At 42.3% G+C, this 17,712-nt stretch overlaps 1 protein-coding gene across 1 annotated transcript in view; it reads right to left on the bottom strand.

Moving 5' to 3' along the window:
* Nucleotides 1-16,528, bottom strand: part of DEUP1 (deuterosome assembly protein 1) — an 86,552-nt gene extending 70,024 nt beyond the window's left edge. The window contains exon 1 of the mRNA XM_021679087.1: nucleotides 16,506-16,528. Coding sequence (XP_021534762.1) covers nucleotides 16,506-16,513 — 8 coding nt within the window. The 5' untranslated portion in view covers nucleotides 16,514-16,528. The remainder of the gene's footprint in view (nucleotides 1-16,505) is intronic.
* Between the last annotated feature and the right edge of the window lie 1,184 nt (nucleotides 16,529-17,712).

The following is a 17,712-nucleotide window of genomic DNA, read 5'->3' as shown; positions in this document are numbered from 1 at the left end:
AGGTATTAAACAGCCAGAGAGAGCTAGAGCAGTTGCCCTTGGTGCCTACCCAGCCCTCACACTTACCACTTGGGGACACTCAGCCTGATTTCCAGGGGACAACCTGCATTTCTTTGCCTGAATCCCTCCTCTTGCCACTGGGGATCTTCTTTGCCACCCGTATGGTAGGCCAGAAGTAACAGGAAATTGAAGCCCTCCCAGGAGCAATCTTCAACCTGTGATTGTCAGTTACTGGTGTGTAAATACTCACTTGCTCCCTGGATGGGAGCTTTAGACTGGGTTCCAGAGTCTCCCCATTAGGCTTTCGCTCCAGTCACTCTCAGTGGTAGCTGGTTTCATAACTTGCCCTTCCTTATTTCATTTCCCTAGTCCCATAGGTGGTAGGCCGAAACAAGGACCCCAAAGATATCACATCTGAATCTCTGGAATAAATAAATAAATGCTACTTCATTTAGAAGAAAAGTCTCTGCATAAGTTAATGATGTTGAGATGGGGAGATGAGCCTGGGTTATCTGGGTGTGCCCTAAGAAAGAGGCAGGGGGAGATGTGACACACACAGGAGAAGGGATATGGAGATGAACCAGAAAGAGACGTGAAGATGCTGGCTTGACAGGTCAGAGACATGTGGCCAGAAGCCAAGAGATGCTGGCAGCCAGCAGAAGCTGTAAGAGGCAAGGAACAGATTCTTCCCCAGAGCATCTGGATGGACCATAGCCCTCCAGACACCTTGATGTTGACCTAGTGATACTGATTTTGGACTTCTGGACTCCAGAACTGTGAGTGAATCAATTTGGGTTGTTTTAAGCCACCAAGTTTGTTATACAGCAGTCAGAGGAAACTAATATAGCACATTTTTCATCTTCCAAATAAACCACTTGCATCCAAATCCTTGTTTCTTGGGGCTTTGACTTCTGGAAGAAGCCAAAATAAAATGCTGACATGTGCTCTTTTGTTTTTCCCCATTGCCCTTCCTCTGCTCCCATTCTGGAAGGAGATGTAATGATTGAGGCGGTTAGCCATCTTGCAGCCATAAGGTGACCACAAACACAAAAGCCCCGCCCTCAGGGTGGGGAAGCAGAAAGCTGCATGGAGACTTGTATATACAGCTAATTATTTGACATCTTCAGCCGGATGTATAACAGGCATCTCAAACCAAGCTTGCATTTTCTCTAGTCTTCCTTATTTTAATAAATGACAATCTTATCCTTCCAAACAGTGGGGGAAGAGATTTTGGATCATCCTTTGCCCATCTCGCTCATGCACACCACATATCCAATCCACGATCTCTAAATATTGTCAGTGCTTCTGTCAAAATATACCCATTTGTTACTATTTCTACCTCTACCAACCTGATCCAAATCACTGTCATGTCCCACCTGAATGACTGCAACAGCTTAGCTTGTCTGTCCCTCCTGCTCTTGCCTTGCTGTGGTCTATTCTCCACAGAGCAACCGGGGTAAGCCTTTTAAAACACTTAAGTCAGAGAATGTCAGCGCTTTGTTCAAGGCCCTCCAGTGACTTTCCATTTCACATGGCCAGTGGGCCTAGTCCGTGAGGTACAGGCCTGGGTTCACACATATTACTTTAACTTGTAACTACTGTAATTGACCTTTCATAAACATTGTCCTGTAAAAAGTATATGTGGATATATCCTACATGGTGGCATTTTTAATCTTTGCCTAAACTCAGTAGCAGCTTAATTAGTTTCTCAAAGGAATCATTCCCTTCCTTTCTTTCCTTCCCCGTTCCCCCCTCCCTTCCTAGTGTCTTCCTCCCTTTCAAAATCACTCAGTGAATTCCTATAAACACTAAGCACTGTGCTAACATTTCAGGATCTACCTTCAAAGTAAAATATCAGGATTTTACCCCAGGTCTATTTCACTTTGTTTCTTCTTCAGAGAAACTAGGAAGTACAACTTATCAGATTTGATTACTCTGGAAAGGAATATGTGTGGGTGGGAATAAAGAGTGGAGGGAGAATAATGGGGGTATAGACTGGGCCATTCAGAAGGCAAGAGAATCAACCAAATTAAAAAAAAGAATTTTCAATGTGCAAAAAGAATACATTACTACAATTTAGGAGCACCTGGGTGGCTCAGTCAGTTAAGCAGCTGCCTTCGGCTCAGGTCATGATCTCAGGGTCCTGAGATCGAGCCCCACGTTGGGCTCCCTGCTCAGCAGGGAGCCTGCTTCTCCCGCTCCCGCTCCCCCTGCTTGCACTCTCTCTCTCTCGCAAATAAATAAAATCTTTAAAAAGTATACATTACTACAATTTATTAAACTACCAATATATTGACTTATATTAGAATGTTTTACAAATTATAATTAAAACTGTATTAAACCAAGAAACTGGGAAGTAAAGTTGTGAGTATGAATTAATATATCTCAGAGGGAAAGAATACTTAAAAGGTTAAGAAAGATGCCCACATAGAGTACCGCTTTAAAGGATTTTTCTGAATTAGATGTGAGAGGTTATGCTTTATTATCCATCTGTCTCGGTTCTTTGAAAATATGACTTTCATGGCAGATTAAAAAAACTGGCAGATCATGCAGATTTTTAGGAAGGATTTGATAAGATTCTATGAACAAGATCAATGACTAAGATATAAGTTGCAGAATCAAAAGTAAATGATTTAGTAGAGAAAAATAAGACTTTTGGTTGAAGATGGATGAACATCAACATTTTTCCTTCCCAAATCCCACTAAAATGAAGCAAAGGGGTATTTTTAACCGACGAGGACAAAGATAATGGCAGCGAACAGTAGAGAAAGCCAAGAAGCAACCCAACTAGGTAGAGGGGGTAAATGCCGGCAGCCCAATTTACACCCTCTAAGCAGGAGAATTTAGAAGAGTGTTCTCTAGAATCTGATCAGCCTGAGACAGAGACTGAGCAAGACTAGGCTGACGACACGCCGTGAAGCCCCCTGTCAACAAGCACCTTGTGTATACACTGGAGCTTCCTGTCAGCTTTGACTCTGCCATCCTACACTGGGAGTGAGCAGTCAGGGATCACAGACGTGTGAGGAAAGCAGTTCACACAACTAGGTCAAATACAAGCAGAAGGACAGTTTTGGAAGGAAATTTCTCCGTGAAGAAGAAAACTTTTAAAAATTATAGTTAAGATACTAGAGTTTTTAACTCCAGGAGAAGACAAAACGTTTTATAGGAAAGGAAGAGTCATCACAGCATGCTCTATGGCTCAGAGGTGAGGAGCATTTATCAAGTCGTAACGAGGCAAACAGAATGTTGATCCAATCAGAATTACAGTGTATTGAGAGGATGGAAGAATGCGAAGTACGATTGTGTGTGTGTGTGTGTGTATGTGTGGGACTGTGTGTGTGGGGGGGGTATTGTGTGTGTGTGTGGGACTGTGGGTGTGTGTGCATGTGTGTGTGTATGTGTATGTATGGGACTGTGTGTACGTGTGTGGGGGGACTGTGTGTGTGTGTGTATGTGTGTGTGGGACTGTGTGTCTGGTGGGGATGAGGTGGTGAAGACAGAAAAAGTAACCATGATGGATGCCAATAGATAATGCTTAAAACTGAAAAATCAAGAAGTAGCAAGATAAGCATGTTATTTAGAGATAGGGAGATAAATACCAAAAGAATTGCCTCTGGGGAATGGAAAACTGGGGAGGGAACAGGAGACTTGTTTTTTGATAACAGCGATAAGGAACCAAATGACTTTTTAAACTATATACATGTGTAACTCAGTAAAGAAAGATCTGGATAAATGTTCTGTTTCAGTTAGAAAAGATATTTTAAAGAAGTTAGCCATTATAGGGGAATCCACTTATACAAGGAAAAAAAAAACATTTTTTAAAAGCAACACTCTGGGGGCGCCTGGGTGGCTCAGTAGTTGAGCGTCTGCCTTCTTTTGCCTCGGGTCATGATCCCAGAGTGCTGGGATCAAGCCCCACGTAGGGCTCCCTGCTCGGCGGGAGGCCTGCTTCTCCCTCTCCCACAACCCCTGCTTTTGTTCCCTCTTTCGCTGTGTCTCTCTCTGTCAAATAAATAAATAAAATCTTAAAAAAAAAAAAAAAAGCAACACTCTGGACTCATACATTTTGGGACTCTATAAATGCATTTCGTTGACCTTAGGATTGCTCAATGCATTTTATTCCTATCAAATTCCTATTTAGAAATGACCTTTAGGGGCACCTGGGTGGCTCAGTTGGTTAGCTGTCTGACTTTGGCTCAGGTCATGATCTCACGGTCCTGATCTCAGGGTCCTGACATGGTTGCCAGTACTAAAAATCCCAGGAGAGGCAGTAAAAACAACATAATCAGTGCTGAAATAAAAGTGAGAAAACTCAAGAAAGTCCTCAGGACAACGGAAATTACGAGAGAAAAGAAAAAGATAGGATCCTTCTAGGGGATGAGAATGAAACAAAAGAGTGGAGAATCATTAACCAAAGAAATAGAAGAAAATGTCACTGAGTTGAAGAGATTTGAATCTTTAGTGTAAAAGTGTTCACCAAATGATGTGAAGGATCATGGCAAAAGAATCCATACCTAGAAAGTTATCCTGACAAATTTGTAAATTCCAAGGATAAAAAAAAAAAATCCTATAAATGTTCACACACGCGCACACACACACACACACACACACACACACACAGAAAGAAAAAGGAAGGAAGGAGGGAAGAACAAACCTGAAAGAAAGCCCCACATGGGGCTCACTGCTCAGCGGGAAGTCTGCTTCTCCCTCTCCCTTTGCCCCTCCCCCTGTTGGTGCTCTGTCTGTCTCTCTCTCTCAAATAAATAAATATAATCTTTAAAAAAAAGTCCACTGACAACTTATAAAATAGGATGTAAAACTTCTAAGAGAAAATGAGGAAAAAGAAAATTAGATCAGACTGGTACATTTGGGGAAATCAAAATGGGTCAAATATTAGCATAAATAAATAAATAGATCCTCCTTTTCATGGCAGAGACCTCCAATTGAGGTATATTATTAAATCTAACCATATGTTCCTTACAAGAGACACAATATGATATAAAAAAATTCAAAACAAGAGTGTGAGAAGATAGAAAATATATATTGGTCTCTGCCCCCGATTCCTGGCGCAGAACTGCTAAAATCCTTGCCATTTCCTAAGTGATAAGAGCACCAGGAGCATCTTTTGCTCTAACATCTGGGTCTTTGACCCTGGTTCCTGGCACAAGGCTCCTGAAAACTTTGTAACTTCCCAGGTGATAGGAGTGCCTTTTGTTCTAATGAGGCAGTTCTAGGTGGGCTCCTGGATGAGGGCTGGTCACTGCAAAGATCAAGCCATGATTGGAAGCTTGGAATTTTCAGCTCCACCTTCTATTAATGGTCCCTTATACCTATACGATGGAGCCACCATAAAAAAGTCCCCAAAACACGGGGTTCGGAGAGCTTCTGGGTTGGTAAGACAGGAAGTGCTGGGAGGCTGGCTCACCTGGCAAGGGCCTGGAAGCCAAGCACCCCTTCCCACACACCTCGCCCTATGCCTCTCTTCCATCTGGCTGTTCATCTGTAGCCTTTCCCCTTTGTCCTGATAAACGTGTTTCCCCGAGTTCTGTGAGCCACTCTAGCAAATTAGGTGGGGGGGCACTGGAACCTGCCTACTACAGCGGTCCGAAGCACAGGCAGCAACCTGGGCTTGCTCCTGGCATCTAACACGGGAGGAGGAGCGGGCTTGTGGGGCTGAGCCCTTCACCTGTGTGACCTCGTGCCATCACCAGGTAGGCGGTGTCAGAATTGTGTTAAATTGTAGGACACCCAGCTGGTGTCACAGACAATTGCTTGGTGGGGAAAAACCTTCACACATTTGATGACCAGAAGCATCAGAAGTGAAATGTTCTCTGTGAAGATAAAGGCACAGAGGGAAGAAAGACATAGAAGAGAAGAACTGGGTTTCTCCCTACAGAGAAAGGAAAAGACTGAGTTTCTTCCATTACAAAGGGGATGAACAAGGACATTACAGACTAAAGTTAAACTAAAAAGACAGCAGAGATGGCAATATGAATATCAGGCAAAGCAGAATTTCAACAACAAAAAAACACATTAACCTATACTTGTGAGATCTTTTATAAAGCTAAATCCTATAATATACCAAGAAGATATAACATCCATGAACCTCAATGCATTAAGCAACAGAACACTGAAATCTGTAAGACAAAAACTGTTCCAAATATAAGAATTGGACAAAACCACAATTATGGTAAAGCTCTTTCTTAAAATTTGACAGATCAAATAGACAAAAAGTAAGGTAACAATGGATTTGAAAAACATGATTTAAACATACTTAGTAAAAGGTCCAATAACCCGTATATAACTTTTTTAACCTTTTTACTCAACCAATACAGAATATACATGTATTTTCAAAGCCCAAAGGATATTTCTAACAACTGATCATGCAACAGATTATAGGAACACTCTTAACAAAATTGAAATATCAGATAGGCCATAGTGGTGGTAGGGAGATTAGAAAGTAGTAATAATAAAAATATAATTAACACGGAGGGTGGAGCAAGATGGCAGAGGAGTAGGAGACCTGGATTTCGTCTCCTCTCAGGAATTCAGCTGGATAGGGATCAAACCATTCTGAACACCTACAAACTCAACAGGAGATCGAAGAAAAGAATAGCAACAACTCTCTCATCAGAAAAGCGACCACTTTCTGGAAGGTAGGACGTGCGGAGAAGTGAATCCGAGGAGATATTCGGGAGGATAGACGGCGGGGGAGGGGCCTCCGTCGGCCGCTTCTGGCAAGTGATAGAGCCGCGGAGCACAAAATCGGAACTTTTAAAAGTCTGCTCAGCCGAGGGACGTCACTGTGGTGGCTAAGCGGGGGGTGGAACCCTCCGGGACAGTGTGGTCTCAGGACCCTCGGGGTCACAGAAAGACCGGGGGTGCCTGAGTGTGGCAGAGCTCCCAGGTAACGGAGCAGGGAAGCCGGCTGCAGAGGCGGAGCCCAGGTGCAGGCTCTCACCTCGGGGTTGCCATAAACCGTGATCCGCGGCACAGTCGGGCCCCTGCTCCTCCAGCAGGGACCCAACAAGTGGCAGATCCGGTGAGACTCACCTTCCTCCCCCAGGAGGAGACACGCGGGAGTGCACCGCAGGGATCTGCTGGGTTTGGAGACTCCACCCAGGGTTGGGTGCCGGAGATAGAAACGCGCAGTCACAAGCCGGGTGAGCACGGAGTGCGGCCAGAGACCGGGGAGACGGGAGTGACTGATGGCTTTTCTCTGGGGGCTCACTAAGGAGCGGGGCCCCAAGTTCTCGGCTCCTCCGGGGTGGAGATTGGGAGGCCGCCATTTTCACTCTCCGCCTCCAAAGCTGTACGGAAAGCTCGCAGGGAACAAAAGCTCTAGAGAGCAACCCGAGCAGATTACTTAGCCCGGACCGGGCTAGGGCGGGGCACTTCCGCCTCAGGCAAAGACATTTGGAAACCACGGCAACAGGCCCCTCCCCAGAAGATCAGCGAGAACAGCCAGCCAAGACCAAGTTTACCGATCAATGACAACGGCAGAACTCCAGCGCTAGGGGAATACTGCACATAGAATTCATGGCTTTTTTACCATGATTCTTTAGTCGTTCAAAGTTAATTTTTTTTTTAACTGTCTTTTTTTCTTTTTTTTTTGAATTTTTCTTTTTCCCTTTTTCAACCAACATCTTATCAATCCCCTTTTTAAAAAACATTTCTATTTTTCATTTTTAGAGTCATATTCTATCCCTTCATAGTAGTTACCCGTATTTTTGGCATATATATATAAGTTGTTCTCTCTTTAAAATTTTGAGATAGTTTCCTCTAACAGATCAAAATATACCCTAAATCTCTAGTATATTTCTACTCCCCTGCCTGATCACATTCTCTCCCTTTTTTTATTTCTTTTTTCTTTTTTTTAAATCCTCTTCTTTCTTGTTTCAAACAACTTCTTATCAATTCCTTTTATAAAATTTTTTATAATTTTCATCTTTACAGTCATATTCCATCCCTTCATCATATCAACCCTTGTTTTTGTACATATATAAGTTTTTCTTTCTTTAAAATTTTGGGAGGCACTTTCTTCTAACAGACCAAAATACACCCAAAATCTAGTGTGTGGCACTGATCTATATACCAGCCTGATCATATTTGATCACATTCTGGTTTTTTGTTGTTGTTGTTGTTTTGTTTTGTTTGTTTTTGTTTGTTTTTATCTTTTTCTTTTTCTTTTTTTTTTTCTTTTTCTTTTTTCTCTCTTTCCCTTTCTTTTCCCACTGCTTCAGGTCTTTTCTGATTTGTTTAGAGTATATTTTCTGGGGACGTTGTTACTCTGCTAGCATTTTGTTCTCTCATTAATCTATTCTCCTCTGCACAAAATGACAAGACGGAAAAAATCACCTCAACAAAAAGAACAAGAGGTAGTACTGACTGCCAGGGACCTACTCAATATGGACAGTAGTACAATGTCAGATCTAGAGTTCAGAATCATCACTTTAAAGATACTAGCTGGGCTTGAAAAAAATATGGAAGTTATTAGAGAAACCCTTTCTGGAGAAGTAAAAGAACTAAAATCTAACCAAGTAGAAATCAAAAAGGCTATTAATGAGGTGCAATCAAATATGGGGGTGCTAACTGCTAGGATAAATGAGGCAGAAGAGAGAATCAGTGATATAGAAGACCAAATGATGGAAAATAAAGAAGCTGAGAAAAAGAGAGATAAACAACTACTGGATCACAAGGGCAGAATTCGAGAGATAAGCGATACCATAAGACGAAACAACATTAGAATAATTGGGATCCCAGAAGAAGAAGAAAGAGAGAGAGGGGCAGAAGGTATAATGGAGCAAATTATAGCAGAGAACTTCCCTAATTTGGGGAAGGAAACAGGCATGAAAATCCAAGAAGCACAGAGAACCCCTCTCAAAATCAATAAAAAGAGGTCAACACCCCAACATCTAATAGTAAAACTTATGAGTCTCATAGACAAAGAGAAAATCCTGAAAGCAGCTCGGGAGAAGAGATATGTAACCTACAATGGTAGAAACATTAGACTGGCAACAGACCTATCCACAGAGACCTGGCAGGACAGAAAGGACTGGCAGGATATATTCAGAGCACTAAATGAGAAAAATATGCAGCCAAGAATACTATATCCAGCTAGGCTGTCATTGAAAATTGAAGGAGAGATCAAAAGCTTCCAGGACAAACAAAAACTAAAGGAATTTGCAAACACAAAACCAGCCCTACAGGAAATCTTGAAAGGGGTCCTCTAAGCAAAGAGAGACCCTAAAAGCAACATAGACCAGAAAGGAACACAGACAATATATGGTAACAGTCACCTTACAGGCAATACAATGGCACTAAATTCCTATCTTTCAATAGTTACCCTGAATGTAAATGGGCTAAATGCCCCAATCAAAAGACAGGCTATCAGACTGGATTAAAAAACAAGACCCATCGATATGCTGTCTGCAAGAGACTCATTTTAGAACCAAAGACACCCCCAGATTGAAAGTGAGGGGGTGGAAAACCATTTACCATGCTAATGGACACCAAAAGAAAATTGGGGTGGCAATCCTTCTATCAGACAAATTAGATTTTAAACCAAAGACTGTAATAAGAGATGAGGAAGGACACTATATCCTACTTAAAGGGTTTATCCAACAAGAAGATCTAACAATTGTAAATATCTATGCCCCTAACATGGGAGCAGCCAATTATATAAGGCAATTAATAACAAAAGCAAAGAAACACATCGACAACAATACAATAGTGGGGGACTTTAACACCCCCGTCACTGAAATGGACAGATCATCTAAGCAAAAGATTAACAAGGAAATAAAGACTTTAAATGACACACTGGACCAAATGGACTTCACAGACATATTCAGAACATTGCATCCCAAAGCAACGGAATACACATTCTTCTCTAGTCCCCATGGAACATTCTCCAGAATAGATCACATCCTAGATCATAAATCAGGTCTCAACCGGTACCAAAAGATTGGGATCATTCCCTGCCTATTTTCAGACCACAATGCTTTGAAACTAGAACTCAATCACAAGAGGAAAGTCGGAAAGAACTCAAATACATGGAGGCTAAAGAGCATCCTACTGAAGAATGAATGGGTCAACCAGGAAATTAAAGAAGAATTAAAAAAATACATGGAAACAAATGAAAATGAAAACACAATTATTCAAAATCTTTGGGATGCAGCAAAGGCAGTCTTAAGAGGAAAGTATATATGGGCGCCTGGGTGGCTCAGTTGGTTGAGCGACTGCCTTCGGCTCAGGTCATGATCCTGGAGTCCCTGGATTGAGTCCCACATCGGGCTCCCTGCTCGGTGGAGAGTCTGCTTCTCCCTCTGACCCTCCTCCCTCTCATGCTCTCTCTCTCTCATTCTCTCTCTCAAATAAATAAATAAAATCTTTAAAAAAAAAAAAAAGAGGAAAGTATATAGCAATACAAGCCTTTCTCAAGAAACAAGAAAGGTCTCAAGTACACAACCTAACCCTACACCTAAAGGAGCTGGAGAAAGAACAGCAAATAAAGCCTAAACCCAGCAGGAGAAGAGAAATAATAAAGATCAGAGCAGAAATCAATGAAATAGAAACTAAAAGAACAGTAGAACAGATCAACGAAACTAGGAGCTGGTTCTTTGAAAGAATTAACAAGATTGATAAACCCCTGGCCAGACTTATCAAAAAGAAAAGAGAAATGACCCCAATCAACAAAATCATGAATGAAAGAGGAGAGATCACAACTAACACCAAAGAAATACAAACAATTATAAGAACATATTATGAGCAACTCTATGCCAGCAAATTAGATAACCTGGAAGAAATGGATGCATTCCTAGAGATGTATCAACTACCAAAACTGAACCAGGAAGAAACAGAAAACCTGAATAGACCTATAACCACTAAGGAAATTGAAGCAGTCATCAAAAATCTCCCAAAAAACAAAGCCCAGGGCCAGATGGCTTCCCAGGGGAATTCTACCAAACATTTCAAGTAGAATTAATACCTATTCTTCTGAAACTGTTCCAAAAAATAGAAATGGAAGGAAAACTTCCCAACTCATTTTATGAGGCCAGCATTACCTTGATCCCAAAACCAGACAAAGTTACCCCATCAAAAAGGAGAATTACAGACCAATATCCCTGATGAACATGGATGCAAAAATTCTCACCAAAATACTAGCCAATAGGATCCAACAGTACATCAAAAGGATTATTCACCATGACCAAGTGGGATTTGTCCCTGGGCTGCAAGGTTGGTTCAGCATCCGCAAATCAATCAATGTGATACAATACATTAACAAAAGAAAGAACAAGAATCATATGATCCTCTCAACAGATGCAGAAAAAGCTTTTGACAAAGTACAGCATCCTTTCTTGATCAAAACTCTTCAGAGTATAGGCATAGAGCTGGTGGCATCACAATTCTGGACTTGAAGCTCTATTACAAAGCTGTCATCATCAAGACAGTATGGTACTGGCACAAAAATAGACACATAGATCAATGGAACAGAATACAGAGCCCAGAAATGGACCCTCAACTCTATGGTCAACTCATCTTTGACAAAGCAGGAAAGAATGTCCAATGGAAAAAAGACAGTCTCTTCAACAAATGGTGTTGGGAAAATTGGATAGCCACATGCAGAAGAATGAAACTGGACCATTTCCTTACACCACACACAAAAATAGACTCCAAATGGTTGAAAGACCTAAATGTGAGACAGGAGTCCATCCAAATCCTAAAGGAGAACACAGGCAGCAACCTCTTTGACCTCAGCCAAAGCAACTTCTTCCTAGAAACATCGCCAAAGGCATGGGAAGCAAGGGCAAAAATGAACTATTGGGACTTCATCAAGATAAAAAGCTTATGCAAAGCAAAGGAAACAGTCAACAAAACCAAAAGACAACCGACAGAATGGGAGAAAAGATATTTGCACATGACATATCAGATAAAGGGCTAGTATCCAAATTCTATAAAGAACTTATCAAACTCAACACCCAAAGAACAAAGAATCCAATCAAGAAATGGGCAGAAGACGGGCGCCTGGGTGGCTCAGTTGGTTAAGCGACTGCCTTCGGCTCAGGTCATGATCCTGGAGTCCCGGGATCGAGTCCCGCATCGGGCTCCCTGCTGAGCAGGGGGTCTGCTTCTCCCTCTGCCCTCTTCCCTCTTGTGCTCTCTGTCTCTCATTCTCTCTCTCTCAAATAAATAAATAAAAAAAAATCTTTAAAAAAAAAAAAAAAGAAATGGGCAGAAGACATGAACAGACATTTTCCCAAAGAAGAAATCCAAATGGCCAAGAGACACATGAAAAAGTGCTCAACATCGCTCGGCATCGGGGAAATCCAAATTAAAACCTCAATGAGATACTACCTCACACCAGTCAGAATGGCTAAAATTAACAAGTCAGGAAACGACAGATGTTGGCGGGGATGCGGAGAAAGGGGAACCCTCCTACACTGTTGGTGGGAATGCAAGCTGGTGCAGCCACTCTGGAAAACTGTATGGAGGTTCCTCAAAAGTTGAAAATAGAGCTACCATACAACCCAGCATTTGCACTACTGGGTATTTACCCCCAAGATTCAAAAGTAGGGATCTGAAAGGGTACGTGCACCCCGATGTTTATAGCAGCAATGTCCACAATAGCCAAACTGTGGAAAGAGCCAAGATGTCCATCGACAGATGAATGGATAAAGAAGATGTGGTATATATATACAATGGAATATTATGCAGCCATCAAAAGGAATGAGATCTTGCCATTTGCAACGACGTGGATGGAACTGGAGGGTATTATGTTGAACGAAATAAGTCAAACAGAGAAAGACATGTATCATATGACCTCACTGATATGAGGAATTGTTAATCGCAGGAAACAAACTGAGGGTTGCTGGAGTGGGGGGTGGGGTGGGAGGGATGGGGTGACTGGGTGATAGACACTGGGGAGGGTATGTGCTCTAGTAAGCACTGTGAATTGTGCAAGACTATTGAATCTCAGATCTGTACCTCTGAAACAAATAATGCAATATATGTTAAGAAAAAAAAAAAGAAGAAGAAGAAGAAGATAGCAGGAGGGGAAGAATGAAGGGGGGGAAATCGGAGGTGTAGACGAACCATGAGAGACGATGGACTCTGAAAAACAAACTGAGGGTTCTAGAGGGGAGGGGGGTGGGAGGATGGGTTAGCCTGGTGATGGGTATTGAGGAGGGCACATTCTGCATGGAGCACTGGGTGTTATGCACAATGAATCATGGAACACTACATCTAAAACTAATGATGTAACGTATGGGGATTAACATAAGAATAAAAAAATATATATATAAAATTAACACCCCCCCAGAAGTTACATGTCTTAAATATCTCAAATTAGTCATGGAGGAAATCAAAGTTGAAATACCAGACTATTTAGGAAATGAGAGTGGAAACACTAATACTATGGCCCACGGCAGAGCTGTGCTCAGGAGAAGCTTAAAGAAATCATAAAATTCAGAAATCATAAAATTCAGAAATTATAAAAAGAACTGAACCAGATTTTTCAACTCAAAATTCAAGAGAACAAGATCAGTAAAATAAATCATACAAGGACAAGCTAGTAAGAGTAGGAATTAAGAAGTAAATAAAAAAAGCAAAATCTAGACACGGTTCTCTTTAACAGGCCAATACAAATACATCATCTGTTCATTCTGTAATTATTTGTTCTGGGCACACACTCTAAAAACAAATGAAAAGGACAAACTCAGATAAGGCTGTTTTGATTAGAAGGAGTTTAAGTTGATTATTATGGCACAAATACAAACATCTATAATTGGGGGAAATCATGGATTTAAAATTAAAATCAAACCCTGTGATAACCCAGGTGTCAGAGCATAATGACTCACCCAACGAATGTTCTGGGCTAAAGCTCCCTCCTTACCCCTTCACACTTTCTGTTCCTACTGTCTGGAACTCTCTTTGCCCAATATAATCTCTGCCCCAAAGCCACCTGACCAGGAACCCTTCTTTGATCACCCCATTCAACCTCCCATCCTTAGCCTGCTTTGTTTCTCTTCATATGACCATAGGAAACATGTTAGTATCTCCCACTAACCCTTGGAGGAGTGGCCTCGTTTTGTTCACTGCTCTCTTTTGGTGCTGAGACCAATCAATGGCTTATAGTAGACTCTAGATAAATATCTGTTAGATGAAGTTGCGCCACAAAATGTTACTGTGTATGTAGGTGACATGGTTTGATAAGCTCTGTAACACACCTCTGTGAAACCTGATGAGGTTTTATTGTCTTTATGATCTAGGTTTTTACATATATCTCAATAGCATGCAGGACAGAAGCAAAGCCAGCCTGGCTCGTCATGCTTTGTAGACCATGGTAGACAATGTCTGGTCCCATGTCTGCTGGGATGAGTAGGGTAGTTCCTCAGGGAAACCTCTAGTGATTCTCATTCACTTCTGGCTTGTGGTTACATTGTACCCAAACAAGCTCTGTGACTCCCCACTAAATTCTAAGCTCCTTAAGGTCTGTTTCTTAGTGATCTTTGTATAAATTAAGAGACTTAGTGTTGTACTTGCTATGCCTTCAATATTCTACACTTTTCCCCCAAAAGAATGAGTGAAGACAAATAGCAGTCTCCATGGCCTCAGATCTGCAGGAGTCAAGTGGTATCTGGTATCAAGCCTCGGGTTTGAGACCTTCAATCCGCCTCTTAGCCCTCAGTGCCGTCATCACAGCAGGGACCTAACACCTGCTCAGCCCCAAATCCTAACCGGGCTCTGCCACAGAGAGCACGCAGGCTGCTCCCACATCTCAGGGCCACCCATTTCCTGTGGAGCAAAGCATGCAGGGATTAGAGCCACATGTATCCGAATTCAAATCCTACCTTTCCACTAACCAGTTGTACATTCTGGGGCAAGCTGCTGCTTTATTTCTCTTTCTTTCTACCTTTCTCAGCTCAGAAATGTGGCAGAGGCTGCTAACTGTCCACCAGCATCCATTCTTCTTCCTTTTATCACCTAGGCCATCGAGCTGCTCAGTTAGAGACCACATGTTCCAACCTTTCTTGCAGCTAGCTAGCTGTAGCTCTGGGACGAAGTTCTGGCCCACAGGAAATGGCTAGAAGTGCGGCCTGCTATTTCCAGGGCACATTCCAAAAAGGAACCAAATCTCCTCTCCTCTTGCCCTTCCCCCTTCGCTCTGGCAGGAGCACAGCAGTGGAAACTGAAGCCACCACTTTGGGTCCAGGCATAAAAATCATGCCGTGAGGAGGGCAGAGCTGCCCTCCCAGTCCTGGGCTGCTTATCCCAAAACTTGTCCATGAAAGAGAAATAAACTGCAATCTTATTTAAACCACTGTATTTCAGGGTCTCCTTATTACAAGACCTTAGACTATAATCTAACTAGTACACTCGATTCTCTTAGTTATACAATGAGAACAATAGCAGCCAGGCTGTTGTAAGGAGGCGTATGCAGCAGGATTTACAAAACCGACCGTTATTCTTACCCAGACATGTGCAGCTTTCCTTTAGCATGATGTCAAAGTCATGGTCTGAGCAGAATAACTGAAAGGGAGACACTTGGAGAGGTTTGACGAGTGCAAGTCAGTCACAGTCAAGATTACGCACTAGAGTACCACTCCTACACACTGTCCCTCCCATGTTCGCCCCTCACCTGTCCCCTCCTCTGCCCAGCCCCCAGCTTTGGGGTTAGCCAGTGGCCTGCTGACTATTGAAACAACAGGAAGAGGAACCTTTGTGGTCGTGGTGGCATGGGAGGGGTGGGGACAGGTATTTGTGAAAGGGAATTTAATTTTTTGCAGTGGGGAATGCTGTACAAATTCTGTCCCTTATCTCTTCATGAGACCTTTGGTAAAATATTCAGTTCTTGTTGTTTGAGGAGCCAAATCTTTTTTTAAAATTTTATTAAGTTTTTAAATTTTAATTCCAGGATAGTTAACATATGGTGTTATATTAGTTTCAGGTGTACAATATAGTGATTCAGCAGTTCCATACCTCACCCAGCGCTCATCATGATAAATGCACTCTTTAATCCCCATCACCTGTTTCACCCATCCCGCCACCCACCTGCCCTCCGGTGACCATCAGTTTGTTCTCTGTAGAGTCTGTAGGAGCCAAATCTGTTCTGAGGCTGTTTAAGGGTTGAGTTCAGCCTTAAGGACAAGTGTGGAGGGAAGCCTGGGACACTCAGTGCAGCAAGAAAGAAGCAAACTGGGTGGGAGCTGCTGGGAACCCAAGAGCACATTGGTCTGTGTGGGCACCCATCACCCTAAACCACCGGAAAAATTCACTAAAAGTTGGAAAATGGTGATTTTCCAATACAGACCCATAGTCAAAATTGGAAAGATACATACCATAGGTTCTTGATTAGAATCACTTGAATTTCCCTCCATCCACCTCACCAAAAGTAATTGGTACATCCTTCTATTAATACTCAATTTTGAAATTCATGTATCGTCTGGGAGTTTGGGGGATAGTTAAGGACCCACTTATTAAACTGAAAATTTTCAATCAACACTTACCCCATCATATTATGGGCTTGGTTCTCCATGTCAAGAAAGTGCTGCATCTGATTTGTTTCTTGATTTTTAATCTATTAGGGGAGAAAATGATCTAGATTACTAAAACGCTTACTTTATTCACCTATAAAGCAAGAAAATTCTGCTATTGGCAAACCATGCTGTGTGCACTTCTCCAAGCGTAGCAGCTCTTGGTTCTACAAAATGCAGAAATTTGGACCTTTTTAAAAATTCCCCCCTGCATTTATGACATTGGCTCAGTCATGAGTTGAAATACATGACATTGGCTGAAATGAGCATTCATTCACTATTTCTTGAAGAACAGCTTGGTGCCAGGTACTTTGCAAAGGGCTCATCACATGAGATGAGTAAAAGAGAATTCCTATTGTAGAGGAGTTAAAGCTAAATGTTCTCAAACTTTCCTTTCTTGTCCCTTAAAAGTTCGCCTTTATTTTAAGTAAATTCTCTCTTTGGCCCTTTCTGGGTTTTGTTAGAATAAATATACCATGAGATTTATGACAAACAGGTTAGAGTTGCCTAAAAATATAAATCTTACAATTCCTCAATGGCTTTGTGGGCACCTGTTTACCTGGATGTTAGTACTTGCTGAAAGAAAAAGAAGAAAGAAAGAAAAGAAAGAAAGAAAGGTGGGCGGGAGGGAGGAAGGAAGGAAAGAAAGAAAAGGAAAGAAAAACGTTTTCCCCAGCAACAAAGTTTTAATTAAAAAAAATATATGAGAATAAATGGACAAAGTATTGAAAAGAACTTCAACTCCTCTGAATCACTGAATTAAAGTCAATTAAATAGCATTCAAGATGGCAGAACGAGGAGGAAGACTCCCGGGCTCACGTCACTTCCAAATTAAAGGAATTAAAGAGAGGCTCTGGGATTGTGTGTGGAGCAGACGGGTGAGGAGCAGGGATAGGGAACGAAAACTTGACCAGGAGGGACAAATGAATAAACTGATTTTGCAGGTTCTTCCAATCACTCACTTTAACGTCAGGGAAACCGAGGCACAGACAAGCTAGGTGACTTGCCCAAGGCCACATAGCTAGCACCTACACCTGCTGACTCAGGGAGACCCGGCGCACTACCCTCCCGACATCCCGGGCTCGCCCCGCCGGCGCGCGCACGGTTCACGCCCGGCCCCCCGCGCAGCAGCCGGCCTGCAGGGGTCCCTCGCCCCCGCCCTGGGCAAGCCCAGCCAAGG

Source organism: Neomonachus schauinslandi, chromosome 11 (genome assembly GCF_002201575.2).
Source record: "Neomonachus schauinslandi chromosome 11, ASM220157v2, whole genome shotgun sequence".
NCBI classification, from domain to species: domain Eukaryota; kingdom Metazoa; phylum Chordata; class Mammalia; order Carnivora; family Phocidae; genus Neomonachus; species Neomonachus schauinslandi.
Note: the sequence above shows the minus strand (reverse complement) of the source record. Positions and strands in the feature narration are given on the sequence as shown.